General features: G+C 32.9%; 1 protein-coding gene and 1 long non-coding RNA gene across 5 annotated transcripts in view; one reads left to right on the top strand and one right to left on the bottom strand.

Annotated features, from left to right (window-relative positions):
- Positions 1 to 18,066, bottom strand: part of FMN1 (formin 1) — a 205,441-nt gene that overhangs the window by 102,068 nt on the left and 85,307 nt on the right. For all 4 annotated transcript variants that reach the window (XM_084522357.1, XM_084522356.1, XM_084522359.1 and 1 more), the window contains one exon: positions 212 to 1,002. In XM_084522357.1, the coding sequence (XP_084378483.1) occupies positions 212 to 1,002 (791 nt within the window). The remainder of the gene's footprint in view (positions 1 to 211; positions 1,003 to 18,066) is intronic.
- Positions 437 to 16,156, top strand: LOC311438219. The gene is made up of 3 exons (XR_014694016.1): positions 437 to 571; positions 4,201 to 4,256; positions 14,062 to 16,156. It is a non-coding gene; the product is annotated as an uncharacterized lncRNA (long non-coding RNA).

The following is an 18,066-nucleotide window of genomic DNA, read 5'->3' on the forward strand; positions in this document are numbered from 1 at the left end:
CCATTATAATGCACATAATTTTCATTTGTATCTAACATTTTAAACCCATTTCTTATGATTATTATTAGGCTTCTAGAACTGATTCCTTTTTTGTTTGTTTGTTTAAACATGTAAATTCCATGCCTCTACACTTATATTTTACTTTTTTTTAAGACCATACACTTGGACACAATGCATAAATAGCCACGAAGTCTAAATAAATATATTTTACCTGGTGCCTTGCAATTGTATCCGTGTCCAATACAAAGGCTTCATTGGACGGCTAGGTTCAATGGCAGGTTTCCGAGGACCTTGACTTGACGATAAAGTGCTATTAAAAAAGAACCCAGGGCCAGGGGGTGGAGGGGGTGGAGGTAACCCAGATCCAGGAAGTGGAGGAGCAACAGGAGGTCCCAGCCCTGGAAGCGGTGGAGGTGGTGGTGGTGGTGATGGCACTTGAAAATCTCTACAGCCTTCAGAAACTGGAGGTGGCAGTGGTGGCCCAGATCCAAACTGAAGTGTCAGTGTAGTCAAACCTGTTGGCAAAGGTGGTGGTGGAGGAACTAAACCTGGTAGTGAAGAATCAGGAAAGGTAGGAGGAGGAGGAGGCGGAGGAGGTGGTGGTGGCGGTGGAGGAGGAAGCATTTGTTTTGGTTGACAAGATAAGACACTTTCTGAAACCGGTATATTGTAATTGTCCTTATTTTCACTTTGGGCAGAAATACAATGTGTCAAAGAAGAAATATTAAGCTTTTTGGGTACTATTTGGTTATTTCTCACAGCTCTGTTTTCTTCTTCATTAGGCTTTATAAAAGTTTCTCTGTCAGTCTGTATACATACATTTCGGTATGTCTTTGGTGGGTTATCATCTTCAGTAGAAACAGCAATATCCTTTGCTTCTTCATTTCTTCTGTTTAATTTATTATCAAGTTCATTCTTCAGATGTGCAATGGTTTCTTCAAGCTGAGCAGTTGATACAGCATGTTCTCCACGAATATGGAATACCCTGAGTTCAAACTGAGACTGCAGAACAACAACAACAAAAAACCCTCAGTGTACATATTTTGCTAAAGTGTTTAATTCACAGCAATTAAAAATTTTCACATTTAGACTATGTTCTTACAACCTATATTGACAGAAATACATCACTTTCCCAGTTCTTAATAGCTTTATTGCAAGCTATTACATCAGTGGTTAATAATTAATCATTAATGAAATGTAAGCAATATATATTTCAGCAAAACACATTTTATGAGTAAATATACGGAACCCTGATTAAACAAATTCTAACTTGTCTTTATGCAGACTTAATGTTGTTTAGTTTCTGAATGCAGTAGCTAATAGTCCATTATGGAAAATAGTTGCCTGTTTCAAACAGTATTTTACTGTTTTCATTGTCTTCTTCATTTCATAAATATACCTTATATTCTTAACATGTTAGGAAATTTAAAAAAAAATCAACAGAAGGTGAAAATCTTCCTGGATAAAATATTAAATAAACAAATTACTCATCTATTAAAATTATTCTCATCAATTAAATTCAGAGAGATACACACAAATTCTCCCTCAAAATTATCACTAGATTAAAACTGCTTTTTACCAAATATCTTTTAATCTGTAATTCAGAGAAAATATAAATAAATCTTAGAACCCTAAGAAATCATGAAGATTTCACTGAGGTAGAATGAAATAGCAAATGTCTTCAAGAATATATAAAACATGGAAGAAAAGCAAACTTTTCTTACCCTTTAACTTGATTTCCCCCATTTCTGATGTAATTCTTGCAAAGATAATTAAACAGTTTTGTATTGGAAATAACCCAATTTCAATTAAGTTTTACAGACTAACTAGAATGTATATTTGAACATCTTTCACTTGTTTTTTTTTTTGTTTGTTTATGTTTACACTGTTACTCTACCAAAGTTTGTTATGGCTCAGCTTAATTAGTAGCTCATTTAAACTATCACAGGATTTATGCCATTTGAATTGCTTCATAGCAATCACCTTTCTTTTTAAATCCAGCATACTGATATATAAGCAAAATAATGAAGTAAATTTGCCTTAGGGAATTCAGTTATTTTATTTTTTTTAATCATATTATTTTGCCCCTATTGGATATCAAAAATTCCACAACAGAACAATTTACTTTGAACATTCAAGACTTTCCCAGTTGTAAACCTGAAGTCACCTTAACAAACACACTGTAAAACAAACACCATATTTAACAAAACTACTTAAGAAATTTAACTGGGCATGAAACCAACTGTGGTAGCATTATATTCCTTTTCACTTACAGATCTGCAGTCTTTAATTTTTAATACAAAAGTGCTGGCTTAAACTCGAAATTATATCCAACATTAAAATTTTATCCTTTCTTTTTTTTTTTTATTCTTTTATATTTTGAAAATTGTTTTCTGTTAATTACAATAACATTTGTATTATTTTTAACAAGAATTAATACAAAAACTACTAAGGACAAAAGAGAAAACCAGGCTTAACAAACATGGCACATTGGGAACCTATGTTGAACATCTCATCAATGGAGAAGATGAGTCTTATCCAACTGGCTGAAATATCAAAGAGCAATAAGTAATAAAATAAGTTTTGATTTTAATTACCTTACATCTCAAAACAAATATTGTTCATCAGAATAAGATTAAGTATATAAGAATATACTTAAGAATTAAGAATATATACAAATATGTTAATACATACTATTTACATATATACAGATACATAATAATAAAGGTCTGTTTCCTGGCAAATATTTCTTCCTGAGAGCTGAAATGCTCTGAAATTTTATAACAAATCAAAAATTCATGGAGAGCAAACAGCACAGCTGTTCCATGTAGTGAGAATTTCAACTTTCACTTTCTGTCATGTAATACGGTAATTATGTATGAAGTCCATTATATTTTCTTTATTACATCACAAAGGATTAATTAGGTATGTAATATTAATTAATGATGTAATATTAAGTGATAATGAGAAGCAGCGTGTTCTAAACTTAGACACCTTTAACTCCTGAAAAAGAAAAAAATAAAAAATTTACACATATCTGTAGTTTCAAACTTTTTATGTGTTACTGCCTACTAGAATGCAGTCTCAGAATTCAGGCTGCAGAATACTTACTGATAATAACTAGACTTGAATACACAAATCTGGAAGAACCATATGCAGAGTTCAAACCTAAATTAACTTAAATACAATTACCTATATTAACTACATTAAACTAAATTTCAACTAAATTAAGATTTGCAGCAACTTTTTTTGTCAAACAACTGCTCCTTGTGCAATATGATTTCTTGGCTTTACAAATCTGTTGTTGCTTAAAATTTTGAGATTTACATTAGGTTAGAATCTTTCTGCTGATATATTATCAAATTTATAGTTGCTATTTTATACCATAGTATAAACAGTGTAGTTTGTAGTTATTACGGTAAATCGTACTAGTTACTAACTAGCATAGAAGTCAGTTAGTAAGCTATCGTACAGTTTATAGTTAGTAAAGATAAATCATTAAATGTTGCTACAGCAATTGCTGATGCAGTACATACCTTAATATAAACAAATCTTACATTGAAGTGGAATATAAACGAATCTAATTACACCTTACAATTCCAAGTAGGAAACAGATCAATCAAAATTTACTGTTATACTATAAGCTATAACTGGAATCCTGAAATATTAAAAATATAACGTGAACACAGACATTTTATTCAATATAAACTGTTGTTAGAAGGACTTGGAAAGACTTGTACACAATCTTTCCAGTTAAGAGACTGCTTTCATCTCAATGGGTACCAAAGTGTTGTGTTTTTTGATTTTTTTTTTTTAACTACAGAATACATATGCATACTAAGCTTACAGTTTTATTTCCAGGTGTCTGTCAACACTCCTTTAAAATGTTTATGATGGCTACATAACACTACCTGTGGCTGATGATAAGAACAGATTTTTTACTGAAACTCAAATCCATAGGAATTACAGGTATACAGAGATCAAAATATTCAAATCTTGTTGCTGAATCATGTCAGCAATTACTACTATCATGTCAGCAATATACAGAGTCTGTTGCATGCTACTCCATGAAAGAGATTCCTAGACTGTTTGACAACAGCTGTAAGATGAACAATGACTAATGGCTATCATAAGAACATAACAGCTTGGACACAACTATTGAAAGCAGAAAGAAACAGACTTTTTTTTTTTTTTTAACAGGAAACAGATGTCTGAGGGAAGGAAGGTTGAGAAGTCTGGAGGGATGGAAGATACAGGTAAATGGCTGGAAACTAAAGCTTAGAAAGTCACCCTAAGCAGTATGAATTAACCTGATTTATTCCTGAAGAAGGGTAAAGGATGTGGAAAACTATCACAGTAAAATGTCTATAAAAATATCTGTACAAAATGAAGATATTATGAAGAATAATTTAAATAGATTTACTTTCTCCAGATTACTGTTAAATGTACCAGGTTAGAAGTAGGCAATTTCAATAAAACCTATTTCCTCTTCATATTGTCAGTTCAGAAGAAACTATAAGTATACAAATCAATTCATAGAACCAAGTACTGTAACAGCTTTAACATGTTAAAATCAGATCTCAATTATAAATTTGAAAGTACCTCCTGGGTCTCTTAACCCTAATCTGCATAGCAATATGCTGCTGAAAAAAGTTGGTACAACCTTTCATGCACTCATTATAGTCCCTGTCTTTCCTTTTAAATAATGGCCCCCGCTTTTCCTTGATTTCTTTGTTTCTATAGCTGAACAATACTTCACTGTATCTATAAAATTAGTTTTGCAAGATGTAACTTAGCTTGTTGTCAACTGTTCTTTCAATCTCACTGTTCTTCTTACCTCTAACATTAGCCTTTCTGTTCAAAATACATCTTTTTTCCATTCTTCCTTGTCTATCTCCACCCAATATCCATTCTGAAGAGGTTGAATAGTTAGGTCTAGCCCTCCCCCTTACAAGCTTTGTTTTGCTCCCCCTTCTGCCCTCACTCAGAATGCAGGTTACAGAGGTTTTGCACCTCTGATTCTGACCCAATACAGGCCGTGCCTCTCTACTATTCAAGTCTCATTGGTACAGTCACACTCAAAAAATTAGTTTCTTTTATTTCTGAAGATTTCTCTTGTACTTGCCATCAGAACAGGACATCCATTCTCCTTGAGTAAAATCACCTCACCAAAGCAAATGGTCCCAGCTGACTCTCAGTTCCCTTGAACACTGACTTTATATATAAGATTAGAAGGTCAGTATTACATATTACACTCTTCCAAAAAATATACCACTATCAATGGGTAAAATACAAATAAAAGTCATCCCTAAAAAGTAAAATTGCCCCCTTTACTGAAATACATATTGCCGTAACATAAAGATGATTGTACAAATAACAAAAACATTCCTGTATTTTTTCCCTTACATCCAGCCCTCTGTTGTATGAGTGACTTCCAGTGACTTCCTTTTTGCACCCGTGACTTTATGCAGCACAGACTAAAAAAAGGCAAGAAGATACATTTTCTGAAATAATATTGAGACTCAGAAACATCTGAAACATGTTCAAATGCAGAAGAAAGGCCAAATGCTGAATCAGTGTATTCTATCTCTACCTCTCATTTCAGACTCAGATAATAAAGCATATAACTAATCACAAAAGAGATTAAATCCTCTCTTTCAGAATGCAAGCTGCAGGTTGTCTAAATGTCTTTGAAACGATAATGTGGATTGGCAAACAAATTGTGTAATACCAATGTGATGGCTTTTCTTTGTGCTTTGATAGGTAACAAAGATTAAAGTCTAATTTAGTACAGTCAGTATAGCCAGTAATAGCCTACATAGTCAATTAAATGCAATGAAATCAATTAACTTTGTTGTGTTACTGCTTTATATAATGTGATTTTACATGGACAAAGAAAAAGAATAGTTTGTATGTACAAATATGATGAAATCATAAATCTATAACAATTTGCATTCAAAAATTAGCTGGTGGACTACAAATGTTCAAAAAAAATTTGAAAACTGCAATGGTAAGACATTCCTTAGAACATTGTTTAGAGCAAGCAACATGCAAAACTTTTCTTTGAAAGCAGCATGTTAATGCTGCACTGCTAATGCTTAATATTTTCTCACCGGTGTTAACAGTGCAATTCTACTCTGAAAAGCGACTGCGTAAAAATGGCACGTCTATAATGAACAGCCACTCAACATATATCAGACACAGACCACATCTTTAACTGAGAAACATACTTTTACTAGTTTTTAACTCCAATTAGCCTGGAAAAACAACACAGTGGTGAGAAAGCTCAATTTTATTCCCTTCTATGACTTTATACAGTGTTACACCTAATGAGTCACTTACCTTATGCCAAGTTATGAAAAAATAAATAAATAAATAAATAAATAAATATAAAGGAAAAAAAAAAAAGACAATGCAAAGTATCTAAGAATAGTTTCATATACTATTTTACCACTGGAAATGCTCTTAGGGGAAAAAAAAAAAAAAAAGATAAGAATTCTTGAGATGCTGCTGAAACTTCTTTTTTTTTTTTATAGACTTCACAGCTTTTTTTTTTTAATAGTATTTTGGTCATCAAAGTACTGTTCATAGAAAAGAGAGGAAAAACATTTTTCAAAGACAGCCTCTGACTTTTTGTTCCTCCTAAGTGATTTCATCTTCAGTTTTTGGAAGAGCTCACACTTTTTATTCTTGCATTGTGTTGACAAAGAACAAAAAAGTCTTTTTTTTGTTAAATCTCTGTCCTTGAAAAAACATACATTTGTTTTAAATTTTAACAACAATCACAGATTTAGCAAAGAATTTTTCAATGAAAAAAATTAAGCCTGTGCCAATTAACATAAAAATCAAAATTCCTCTCTAACAAATACCTCAACAAATATAATCATTTACATATGGTATATCACTATATTCAAGGGTATGCAGTAAGGATTATTCTGACAGCTAATAGTAAAAAAAAAAAAAAAAAAAAAAAAAAAAAAGCCAAATGGATTGCCCATTCTCAAACATTTTCAGCACTCTAAATCTTTGAATAGGCTATATATATAAAGTTTATTTTCTTTGTAATTTAAAAATGTTAAAAACATAGTTTTATAGAGAATATGTAGGAAGATAGTTGGGAGGAAATACGATCATAGTAAATATATATAACAGTTTTTCTATATATTTTTGGAATATTTAATTATTTAATGACAACTGGCATTTAGGTAGTCTAGAAAGAAACACAGACATACAGTAAGTGAGATTGATTTTTCAATACAAAATCATTAGCCTAATACACCATTTAAATGTAAGTCACAGTGCAACATGCAGGTTTTTTTTTAATTGTGTCAACATGATTAATTATATATAAGACTACAGATGGCCTAAAATTTACATAACATTTTAAGCACTAATTGAATTAAAATTTGACAATTTTAAATATTTAGTGTGAAAATACTGTTTTTTCTTCCTATATCTATATATTTATCCCCTCAGTCCTTTCACTGGTAATAACTACCACTCAACTGTTTTAGATTACACAAATCAACTCATGTGGAGAACTCTGTTACAGAATACACAGCTCCCAACAGCTCACCACTGGTCCTTGCTTTTCCTCAGCTGTCCTATTTACATGTAACTTTATTGAGATGAACCTTGTTATTAAGAATAAATCTCTCCCTCTCTGTAACTTTTAATCAAAGACACAGAAACAACCCCTGATGTGTCCTTGAAATTTCTCAGTAATCTCAAAATCCAATACACGGAAAAATGTCTCTAGTAATGCTCATTGTACTTCACAGCTTATCCACATTTATGGATGCAATTATGTCAACTTTTGCACCTGGTCAGTGATTTACTCTCCTGTGCCCGCAGAGAAACATCACCAGGCCCTAAATCTTTCTTGAATCTGATACATAAATATATAGTTTAGTGTGTTTGGGAACCATATAAAATTTTCAAAGCAGAGCAATTTTGCGCTAAAAAAGGACCATAAGAAATCACAACGCTGTAAGCATGTAACCAATTTAACTTCATACTGACTGGTTACAATCATTATACTTTTTACTGACTTCTGTCCCCTACAAAATACAAAGACTATTCAGTCTTACACACACATTAAAATGTTTAGGCTTATGTAAATTAATATGGTAACTGAGGAAGTTATCAGTGCCATTCTCTTCAACTCTCCTTTGGCAGCAACTGCCATCAGTCCCATACCTTCCACAGGCATACAAATGTCCTAACAATGAAGAAGCTGGACATGACCAAAGACATCAAGTAGAATATTATTAATGACTTGGATTCTCTAACTTTTGGCCACAGACGCATTTGCTAAGTAATGTCATCCTTTGAGGTAAGTGATAGCACTTCTAAAAACAACTAGACTACATGTTACTTAATGAAATCAACTGTTAACAACATGTGAGTAAAACAGTAAATTTCAGGTTATTAATAAATACTAACAGTGGATAACAAAGTATTGGATATAGATTTTATGTGTTTGGGAGGTAACAAAAAATGTCTACCATTACTGAAGTTCTTGTTCATTTGAATCAATGTTTTTGAAAATAGTAGAACCACGGCAATGTTCAGCTGCCAAAAATAAATAAATAGATAGATAGATAGATAGATAGATAGATAGATAGATAGATAACCCGCATGAATCTCCCATAGCCATGAGCAGGGAACACCACTTGCACCGGAATTTTGCAGGACAGGTAATGTATAGTAGCTACAGGAAAACATGTAACAACAGATTCATGTCATACAGATATGTCAGAAAGGGAAAGAGATCCTTGCAGAAAGTGACCATGTGCTGATTCCTCCCAAATGTAAACTAGTATATGCTAGGCAAAGTAAGTCTCACACAGCTTGCAAAAAAAGGGAAGCAGGCTAAATAGAGACTTAGCTAGAAATTTCAAAGAAAACTGATAGGTTCATGGACAATTTCATTGGCAAAATCTCTCCATACTTGTAAATCCTGTTAAAAATTAATTTCAAACTTTTGTTGAAGCTGGTCCATGAACAACTAACATGAAGACTCCAAATACAATAACAGATGCCTTTTGTATTACAAGCACTATAGTTACTTCCTACTCTGTTTCTCAATCGCAGTTGCTACCTTAGTCTTAGGACAGCCTAAGTTACTATGACTGTAAAGACAAAAGAATGCTAAAAGTATGCTATGTTTTGCATTGGAGGACAAAAGATTATACCCAAAGACAAAAAAATAAAATAAAATAAAATAAAATAAAATAAAATAAAATAAAATAAAATAAAATAAAATAAAATAAAATATAATATAATATAATATAATATAATATAATATAATATAATATTGCTATTATTCAAATATTTTAAAATACAATATATAAAAATATAGAATAATATTACTAATTTTGTTTTAGTTAATAATTTGTTCTGATGACAATTTACTTTTAAGAAATCATATTATTTACCATTTGCCAGGGAAACAGTATGAATCATTACTGTTACTAATTCATATGATTTGACATGTAAATTCAAAAACGATGTGAAAAATTCCTGAAAACAAGTTGAAGATGAAATTTCAGTGACTAAAGCTACAGAGGTAATATGGATCCAATAAGAAAACTGATTGTAGTAGAGAGCAAGTTGTCTCTGATCTTGGGAGAATGTTTTTGGACACCTAACAGCTTTTTTATTAGTGTGGCTGATTAAAATGAAAAGCCTTACTACTAAAATGTTCTTTTTGATGAGTTTTTTTGCCATGAACTATAGACCTTGCAGTCCAGTGGGATACAAATCCTTTGATCCTGTGCAGTCACATAAATTCAAAGTCGTAAAACAACATTGAATTTGATTTTATTAGTGTGGCTGATGTTGCCAGAATTGTAATGCAACCTTGTTTTTCTTTTCTTTTCTTTTCTTCCTTTTATTTTGGGGAGAGGTGGAGAGGAAAGGAGAGTTTACTGTCAACATTGCTTCACAGTATAAAGAACTAATTTCTTTGGCAGCCAGACTCCAAGATTAAGCCATTATAACAAAGCCTTGTAACGATTTGTAAGAGAGTAATGATACACATCACATTCTAAGTTTCAATGAATGAAGCAAAAACAAGTTGAACCAAAAAGCAGCGTTAGTACAGCAGATGGGAAACAGTAAGAAAGGATAGAGTTATACCTCTATAGAAGAACAACAAGTAACAACAAACACTATTTTTGAGTAAGAAATAACCAGCCAAGCAGTGCTATAAATTGTTAAGAGATTATGAGTTCTAAAATACAGTAACCCTACATTTTTTAGAAATTGAAGCTTTTCATTCTTCATGAATACAATTTTTGTCAAAAAAAAGAAAAATCTATGAATACCTACACTGAGGAGATGGCCACCCTCTCTACCAATGCATAGAGTGCTCACAAAGGTAATGAAAACAACTGAAACATTTAGAAGTGTAGTAAGCCATTCAGTTCCTTGCTATGGAGGGAAGTGAATTTTCTGGGTCCTGGCTGACACCAGATCTCAAAATAACAGCAGACGTTCAGTTTTACTTTATGGAATATAGCCACCTGAAAGAGTAATTCTCTGCACCTAAAGTTGTCACATTCCTCAGGTGTTACAGAGAGAAACCTCAACACATCAAAACAAACTGATTGCTTGGTGAAACAGTTCTTCCTCCAACACTTTATACTCCAAAATACACTACTTCATTTTTCTATAGCAAAGGAAATGAAGGCAGAGGTTACCTTCACAGTCAGCCTCACATTCAGAAAGCAACAGCTTTCATTAAGTTACACTCTTTACCCTCTAGAAAAAAGAAAAAAAAATGTATATATATATACTGAGGCACATATTATATTGTCACTATAAAAAAAAAATCTATCCTGTCCTGAAGTTGTGAGGAAAATTATATATATATATATATACACACACACACACATATATATTATTATATATATTATAATATATATATTATTATATATATTATGAATATATATTATTATAATATATTATATATTATATATTAGGAAAATAATATATATATATATTATATATATTATATATATGTACATATATATATATATATATTATTTTCCTCACAACTTCAGGACAGGATAGATTTTTTTTTTTATAGTGACAATATAATATGTGCCTCAGTTACAGTGATTAAAGAAAAAAACACAAACTACAAATATCATTGTCAAGTCAAATTCTATGAGGAGATCCTACAAATGTGAGGTATCTTGCATGTCATCTATCTTGGTTTAGTCAGGAAGTCCAGTTCTGCTGATACTATTGTACACTTTAGTGGTAAAAATAGAATACTGTGTTTAAATAATCACCAATCAGGTAATGTTAAGAAGAAAACCCAACACTGTATTTATGAACAGACTTCTTTTAACATTGTAGAGATGTTTATACTGCAATTTCTTAGCAGGTAAAGATACACTTAGCTAATATACAGTTTATAACCTCCAGAGATGCTACTTGGGTAAACAGAAGCAAAACTTCAATTATGGAAATGACCTTGTAATTGTGTAAAAGACATAGCTACTTTAAAGTGATGTTTACTGAATGCTAGTTATGCATTAGCACGTTATTCTAGACATTCCCTTTATGGGATTCAAAGAAAATACTACACATACACAAAAATGTGTTAAAATTATTAAAAAATAACAACAAACAGCTTTGGTCAATTACATAAAAGGAAAAAATACAAGTGTAGATGCCAGAGCAATCAAAGTTTTCTCTCACTCCATTGGTGTTTCCATGTAAGGTAGCTACACAGAATCTTTCTGTTTGACAGACCCAGAATCTCATTCAGTGAACATTGATGGGAGCTATTCCAGAGAAGAATAAAAACCATATTATGAAAAAGCTGCCAGTTTTAAGACTTCTGTTTTGTATGTACTGAAGTTGAAAGATATATAAGGTATATAATGAATGAAATATGGAACTTTGGGAAAAGATATAACAGTATCACAGTAAAGGTATTATAATGCTGACCTGGAAAAGCAGATTCTGTACTTGCCCAAAATGCCAAATTCATGCAAGATGTATCACAAGCCATTTTAGCCAAAGTGTTTCTGAAGTGGTAATCAATGACACAACTGATTTTTAAGCAACTATCTTTAGATTCTGGTAGCCAACTTGTAGGTTTCTAGGCATGCTAAAAATGAACTGTGGTATGAACATAAAAGGCAAACCTAACCCATTAATTTCCTCTGAAATACCTTGAATCAGAAATCTCAAATTAGTGATTGCTTTTAGTTTATTATACTTCAGGCCTTTGTGCCTAATGAATGAATGATAATAGCATATGCCTATCTGAACACATTTTGTAAAATCTGATTTATATATATGAAACATCCTGACAGATTACAATCTATGAGACTAGAAATCCATAATGAAAGTATCTATATTCAGACAATTCTTTTGCATTGCATTGTCATCAAAAAGAAGGTCAGGAGACAGGCTCCTAGCTTTCAATTTGAAAGCATCCTTGGCAGCATGATCCTTCCCTAACCAAGGGTAAATTGTGACACTCATTAACCAGTGGAACTTTTGCCCCACTGCTATTGTATAACATCGGTGGCTGCAGTATCTTCAAAGGCTTTGTGGAATTGGCATGTGAAAAATTTGGTCAGCAACATAAGATTTAATAGATACAATAAGCACCAGACTTGCAAAGTCAGAAGTGTTTACTGAATATGAGAAAAAACTGTTTTGCTTCAAAAGCTTATAAGCTACAATTTCAGTTAGATTTTCTCTTGACCAGAAGAATGTACATCCTTGCCAAAATTGTCCCTGTTCTAAAACCACGAATATTAGAGATTATCAAAGGGGATTTTGCCAGAATTTTTAAAGTACAGAAAATTATGCATTTCATTCAGAGATACAGCTTACTATTCTTCAACTCAAATAAACATCTGGTGTAATAAATCTTGAAAAGCCACTAAGCTTGACATGTGGGTACATACGTTCAAAATCAAAATGATAGGATAATGCTATCAGAAACATGGATACTACTAAATTTCTAGTGGCTTTTATACTGCACGATTACATTTCACTTAATTTCTCTACTGGGTAACTACTTCCTATGTTACAGAAGTCTTCCAAATCTGTCAAAATAAAACGTCATCATATTCACAGTAGGCGTTCTACTTTATTCTCCTTAGTGCATAACATACTCACTTAAGGTGATGGAATAAATGAGCTGTCACGAACTATGATAAATGCAGGGGTTTTTTATAATGAATTTCATTTTAGCCCTAATTAAGCAAAGTGTTTCATAATGTGTCCAAATTTGAGCATGAGGGCAGTCTTGCTGGCGTTTTAAGGCTATAAATTATCTTGTTGATCTCTATGCACATTCTAACTATATAATACCATGTTCTGTGGTACACTGTTTAATAAACAGGGCAATCCTTGGATTAACATATGAAATTAACAGCATTCTTCAGTTGACATGAAGTCTAAACAAGACAAGTTCTTAAAGTGAAATTGCACTGATGAAAATAATAGGGTGGCAATCTAAGACATGGCAAACAGTAGTGAAAAGGAAAAAAAAAATCGAAGAAAGAATATTCAAGCTATCTGACAAGAAAACAGTTACAATGTAAGCATATAATTAATGGAAAATGAAGATGAAAAACACCTGTTACATCAAGAATTCTGAAAATATAAAGTAAATGGAGGAGAAGAAAAAGGAGAATTTTGCTTAATTTTGCTTATCAGAGCACAGAAGTAGTACTTAAAACTTCAAGTATGTGATTACAGATTATGACATGGATATAGGCATTACAATCTGCAAGTTTTTTAACATGTAAATAAGCAGCAACTCAACTGGGGAATATCTTTATTATTTCAGTAATTCTTCATGTTCTACTTTAAAGAAAATCAATAGTGATGAAAAATATACATGATTCGTGAAATTTCTAACTTGCCAAATTTAAAATTGGCTGATTCCTCAATATTTTCATGTGCATTATAATGCAGTATGATATATTTAACATATTAGTAATTTAAAACAGTATCCAGAGATAAAAAGCATACTTTTATGTAATAGCACAAATAACTACAAACTAACTTTCCTTCTAGAAAGCAAATTACGGCACTACCAAAGGCAAGAGGAAGATGAGGAAGAGGAAGTATTGGAAGGAAATTAACTCATACACCATGAAGAATCATTCCAAACTTCCTTTCTGATTGAAGATAAAATCATCAGCATGTGCTTCCAAAAAGACTGAAGAACTTCTGTGATTGTATGCAGTGTAGAAAGTTATTATTTTATTGCTCTTGTCCCTTGCTCTCATTCCCTAGTCTGCTACTCTGCCTTCTCTATTACTGGTCATGTGAATTTTCATTAAAGAGTGATGAACATTGGGATAAAAAATGTGTATCTATTTCAGGAAACATACTTTGAAGATAACCTTGCTCCCATTGTCTAGGAGTCTTAGAAATACTGAAATGGGTATATTGATACCATTTCATAGACTTTCAGTCTCTTCTTTCTCTTATGTTTTATTTTATTTTATTTTATTTATTTTATTTTTTTATCTTTGTATTTTCACTGTCACATACTGCAAATGGGCTCCATATTAAACATGGAGAATTCCTTCATGAGGACAATGTAGCCAAGAGGAAGATTCGTAAAGACACACAATACATGCACAGTGGTGGAACCATTCATTTAGCAGCTAAGCACAAAAGACTGAAACGTTTCAAGTTAAGCAAGAGTAGTATCAATAATTAACCACAAGCTGGGAGAACTTCATCAGTAACAACACATGGAAACGCTGAAAAGCCTGAACAGCTCATTAGGAAAGACTGACTAATAAACCCTGGCTGACCTTGGCTGCTCTTTTGGACTGCAGCTCAGTTTCACCAGACAGAGGCATACACGATATATGGATTTTCTTCTATTTGTACATGCTGGGACATGAAAATCCAGCGAAGAACACACAAAGCAGCTAGCCACATTACATATGCATTTAATCTTGTAAAGGTTAAAAACATTAATCTTAGCATCCTGAAGCAAAACTGTTACCAAAAGTCAGCATATTATCCACTACTTCAATGCAGTTTTGCTAAGAACTCTGGCATATCTGGCATATCTGGCTCTCAACACACTTCGTCACTGGCCCCCATAGTTTAATAGCAGATTTCAAAATTTGTAAAATACCTATCCTATGAAAGATTTCACATATGCACACACAAAACTGAAAGGTGCTGGGAAGGGGAAGAATTTTAAAAAAATTCTTAAAGATGCCTGCCTATGAGCATACAGGTCAGAAATTTTTCAGTTGAATCTGTTTGAAAAAAAATCACTTTTCTGTTATAGACTATTCTTAGAACAAGAAGATTTAGACAAAATACTAGATTTTAAAATGTTTTGATTTGGTGTTAAAGCATCTAATTTCTGCTGCTGCTTCTGAAGCTGTAATTTCACTTTCATATGTAAGAAAAAAGCATTATAAATTGTCAAAATAAAAGTAAAATTACCCAATTCCATAAAAGAGCTTTTTTGATAAGGTTTCTGGCATGCAGCAACTTTCAACACTATTTATCATTACCTCTCTCAACCAAATTACAATTTTCAAACTATATCAGGGAGATATATTTCAAAATATATCAGGGCACCTTTTGTTATACTCAAAATACAATTAAAGAGCAATAGAGGCATTCACAAAAGGAAGCACACTGACCATGAGGAAAAAAGAATGAGAAAGTGAAAAGACATGGTCAGAAAAGGAATTGTGAAGCATAACAGAAATTAAAAATAAATTTTTAAAAAGAATGAAGAAGCCATCACATAGGGAAAGCTTTATTTCTTCATTCAGTAACAAAGAAAATGTTTCTATACTTTCATGATCTCAGAATCAAATAAAAATCAGTTTGAAATTATCACACACTTTTGATTGCTGTTATGACTTTCCCTTTCATATGCCTTTTTCTGTGAAACTTTAAGGATCTAGTCTTTAAACTGAGCTTGTGATAAAAAATTGTTTTCAAAGTTAAGCAAGTTCTTTTGTGAAAAGGAAACTACTTTCTACTCAGTTCTACATTTCAGCTCCTGAATCCTTTGTGAAAATTTCTTAGGAGATCACATAGGTTGCTATGAAAAACCCATGATACATTCTTTAAATGAGACCAGCCCATTATTTCATAATGTCATGGGCAGCTACACATCAGCCATTGACTATTTCCTAAATATCGATAATACAATCGTAACTGTATTAGTGGCAACTACAGGCATGTCATTCTAAAATTTGCAGCTGGATACTTTAAGACATCTATTATTTTAGAACATTATGTATTATTATCACAGAATATGGTAGAATTATTATTATTGTAGAATAATGTTATATAATACATAAGACAATTGTATAATAATTCTATATACTTGCATTAAAATTATATAATATTTATATTTTATATGTGATCTATGGTTTCTATATTATTTATCAAATAGCTAATGTTATTTACATCATTGTATATGTATATTCATACATTATTATATATCTCATATAACCACATGATATACATAATTATATATTATTCTTTTATATCATTTTATAAAAACATTTTATTATTATAAAAAGCTGTGATTTATGGCTAGAGACAAGCATTCTGGGTTGGGAAAGATGCAAAAGATGTAGTGAGTTGGTAGAAGCATAATGAAGTGTATCAGAGAGAAGATCCATGCACAGAGTAGAGAAAAGCTTAAAGACTTTGACTCCATAATCCGAAAGCAGTATTGCACTTCAGTGTAACTGAAGAGAAGAGGATTTCAATACCTTTGTTCTAAAGGAGATATTAGGGAAAAGTAGTAACTTCTTTCCACACATTTTATCAAATTAGTTTACAGGAAAAAAAAATAAAACTATACTGTGCCCTTGTGTTGGATTAATGATTAAGTACTACAACTGAATTCTGCATTCACATTATTTCCTTCATTTTGTGATTCAGTAGTCCTATTACAACATTTTGATTTAATATTAAGACGTTTTCATCTATCTGGTTATTAGATACTGTAGACTTGGTTCTACAGGGAAAAACAGTCTGATTTTTTTGACGCACCTCCCCTGTGAAGAGGGGCTGAGAGAGTTGAGGTTGTTCAGCCTGGAGAAGATGATGGGGAGACCTCATAGCAGTGGCTTCTCAGGGCTTAAAGGGGTCCTGCAGGAAAACTGGGGAGGGACTCCTTGTGAAGGGGTGCAGTGACAGGACAAGGGGGAATGTCTTTAAATTAAAAGAGGGTAGATTTAGATTAGATATTTGGAAGAAACTCCTTTCTCAGAGGGTTCTGAGGCCCTGGAGCAGGTTGTCCAGAGAAGCTGCAGATGCTCCATCCCTGGAAGTGTCCAGGGCCAGGCTGGATGGGGCTTTGGGCAACCTGGTCTGGTGGGAGGTGTCCTGCACACGGCAGGGGGGTGGAACTGGGTGGTCCCTAACAGTCCTTCTAACCCAAAGCATTCTGTGATTCTACAGTCTTATGACGATGATGACAGCTGCTATTTATGTACTGAAAAACTGAGCTTTTCCTTCGCCAGGTGCGCGGCAACCCCCGCGCCAGAGAAAGCCAGCGGCGGGCGGGGAGGAACGCGGGGCCTCCCCGCGGGATGATGTGGAAGAGCTCGGCCGCCATCTCGCGGCGGCGGCAGGAGAGGCCTTTCTACGGGAGGGAACAAAAGGGGCCAGTCTTAAAATAACATCGTTCCGGTTCTGGAAACAAGAGGGGTGAAAAATTCATGGAATGCCTTGAACAAAGCAGATAGTAAATGTAGTTGAAATCAAATGGGTGAAAATTAAGTATTTACCTCTACTATATGGCCCTTTCTCATGTGGATGTTTCAACTGAATTACAGAATTACAGAATTTACAGAATCACAGAATACTCTAGATTGGAAGAGACCTCAAGATCATCGAGTCTAAACTCTGACCTAACACTAACAAGTCCTCCACCAAACCATATCGCTAAGTTCAACATCTAAACGTCTTTTAAAGACTTCCAGGAACGGTGACTCCACCATTTCCATGGGCAGCCCATACCAATGCCTCACAACCCTCTCAGTAAAGAAGTTCTTCCTAATATCCAACATA

Source organism: Aythya ferina, assembly GCF_964211825.1.
Source record: "Aythya ferina genome assembly, chromosome: 5".
In the NCBI taxonomy this organism is placed as follows: Eukaryota; Metazoa; Chordata; class Aves; order Anseriformes; family Anatidae; genus Aythya; species Aythya ferina.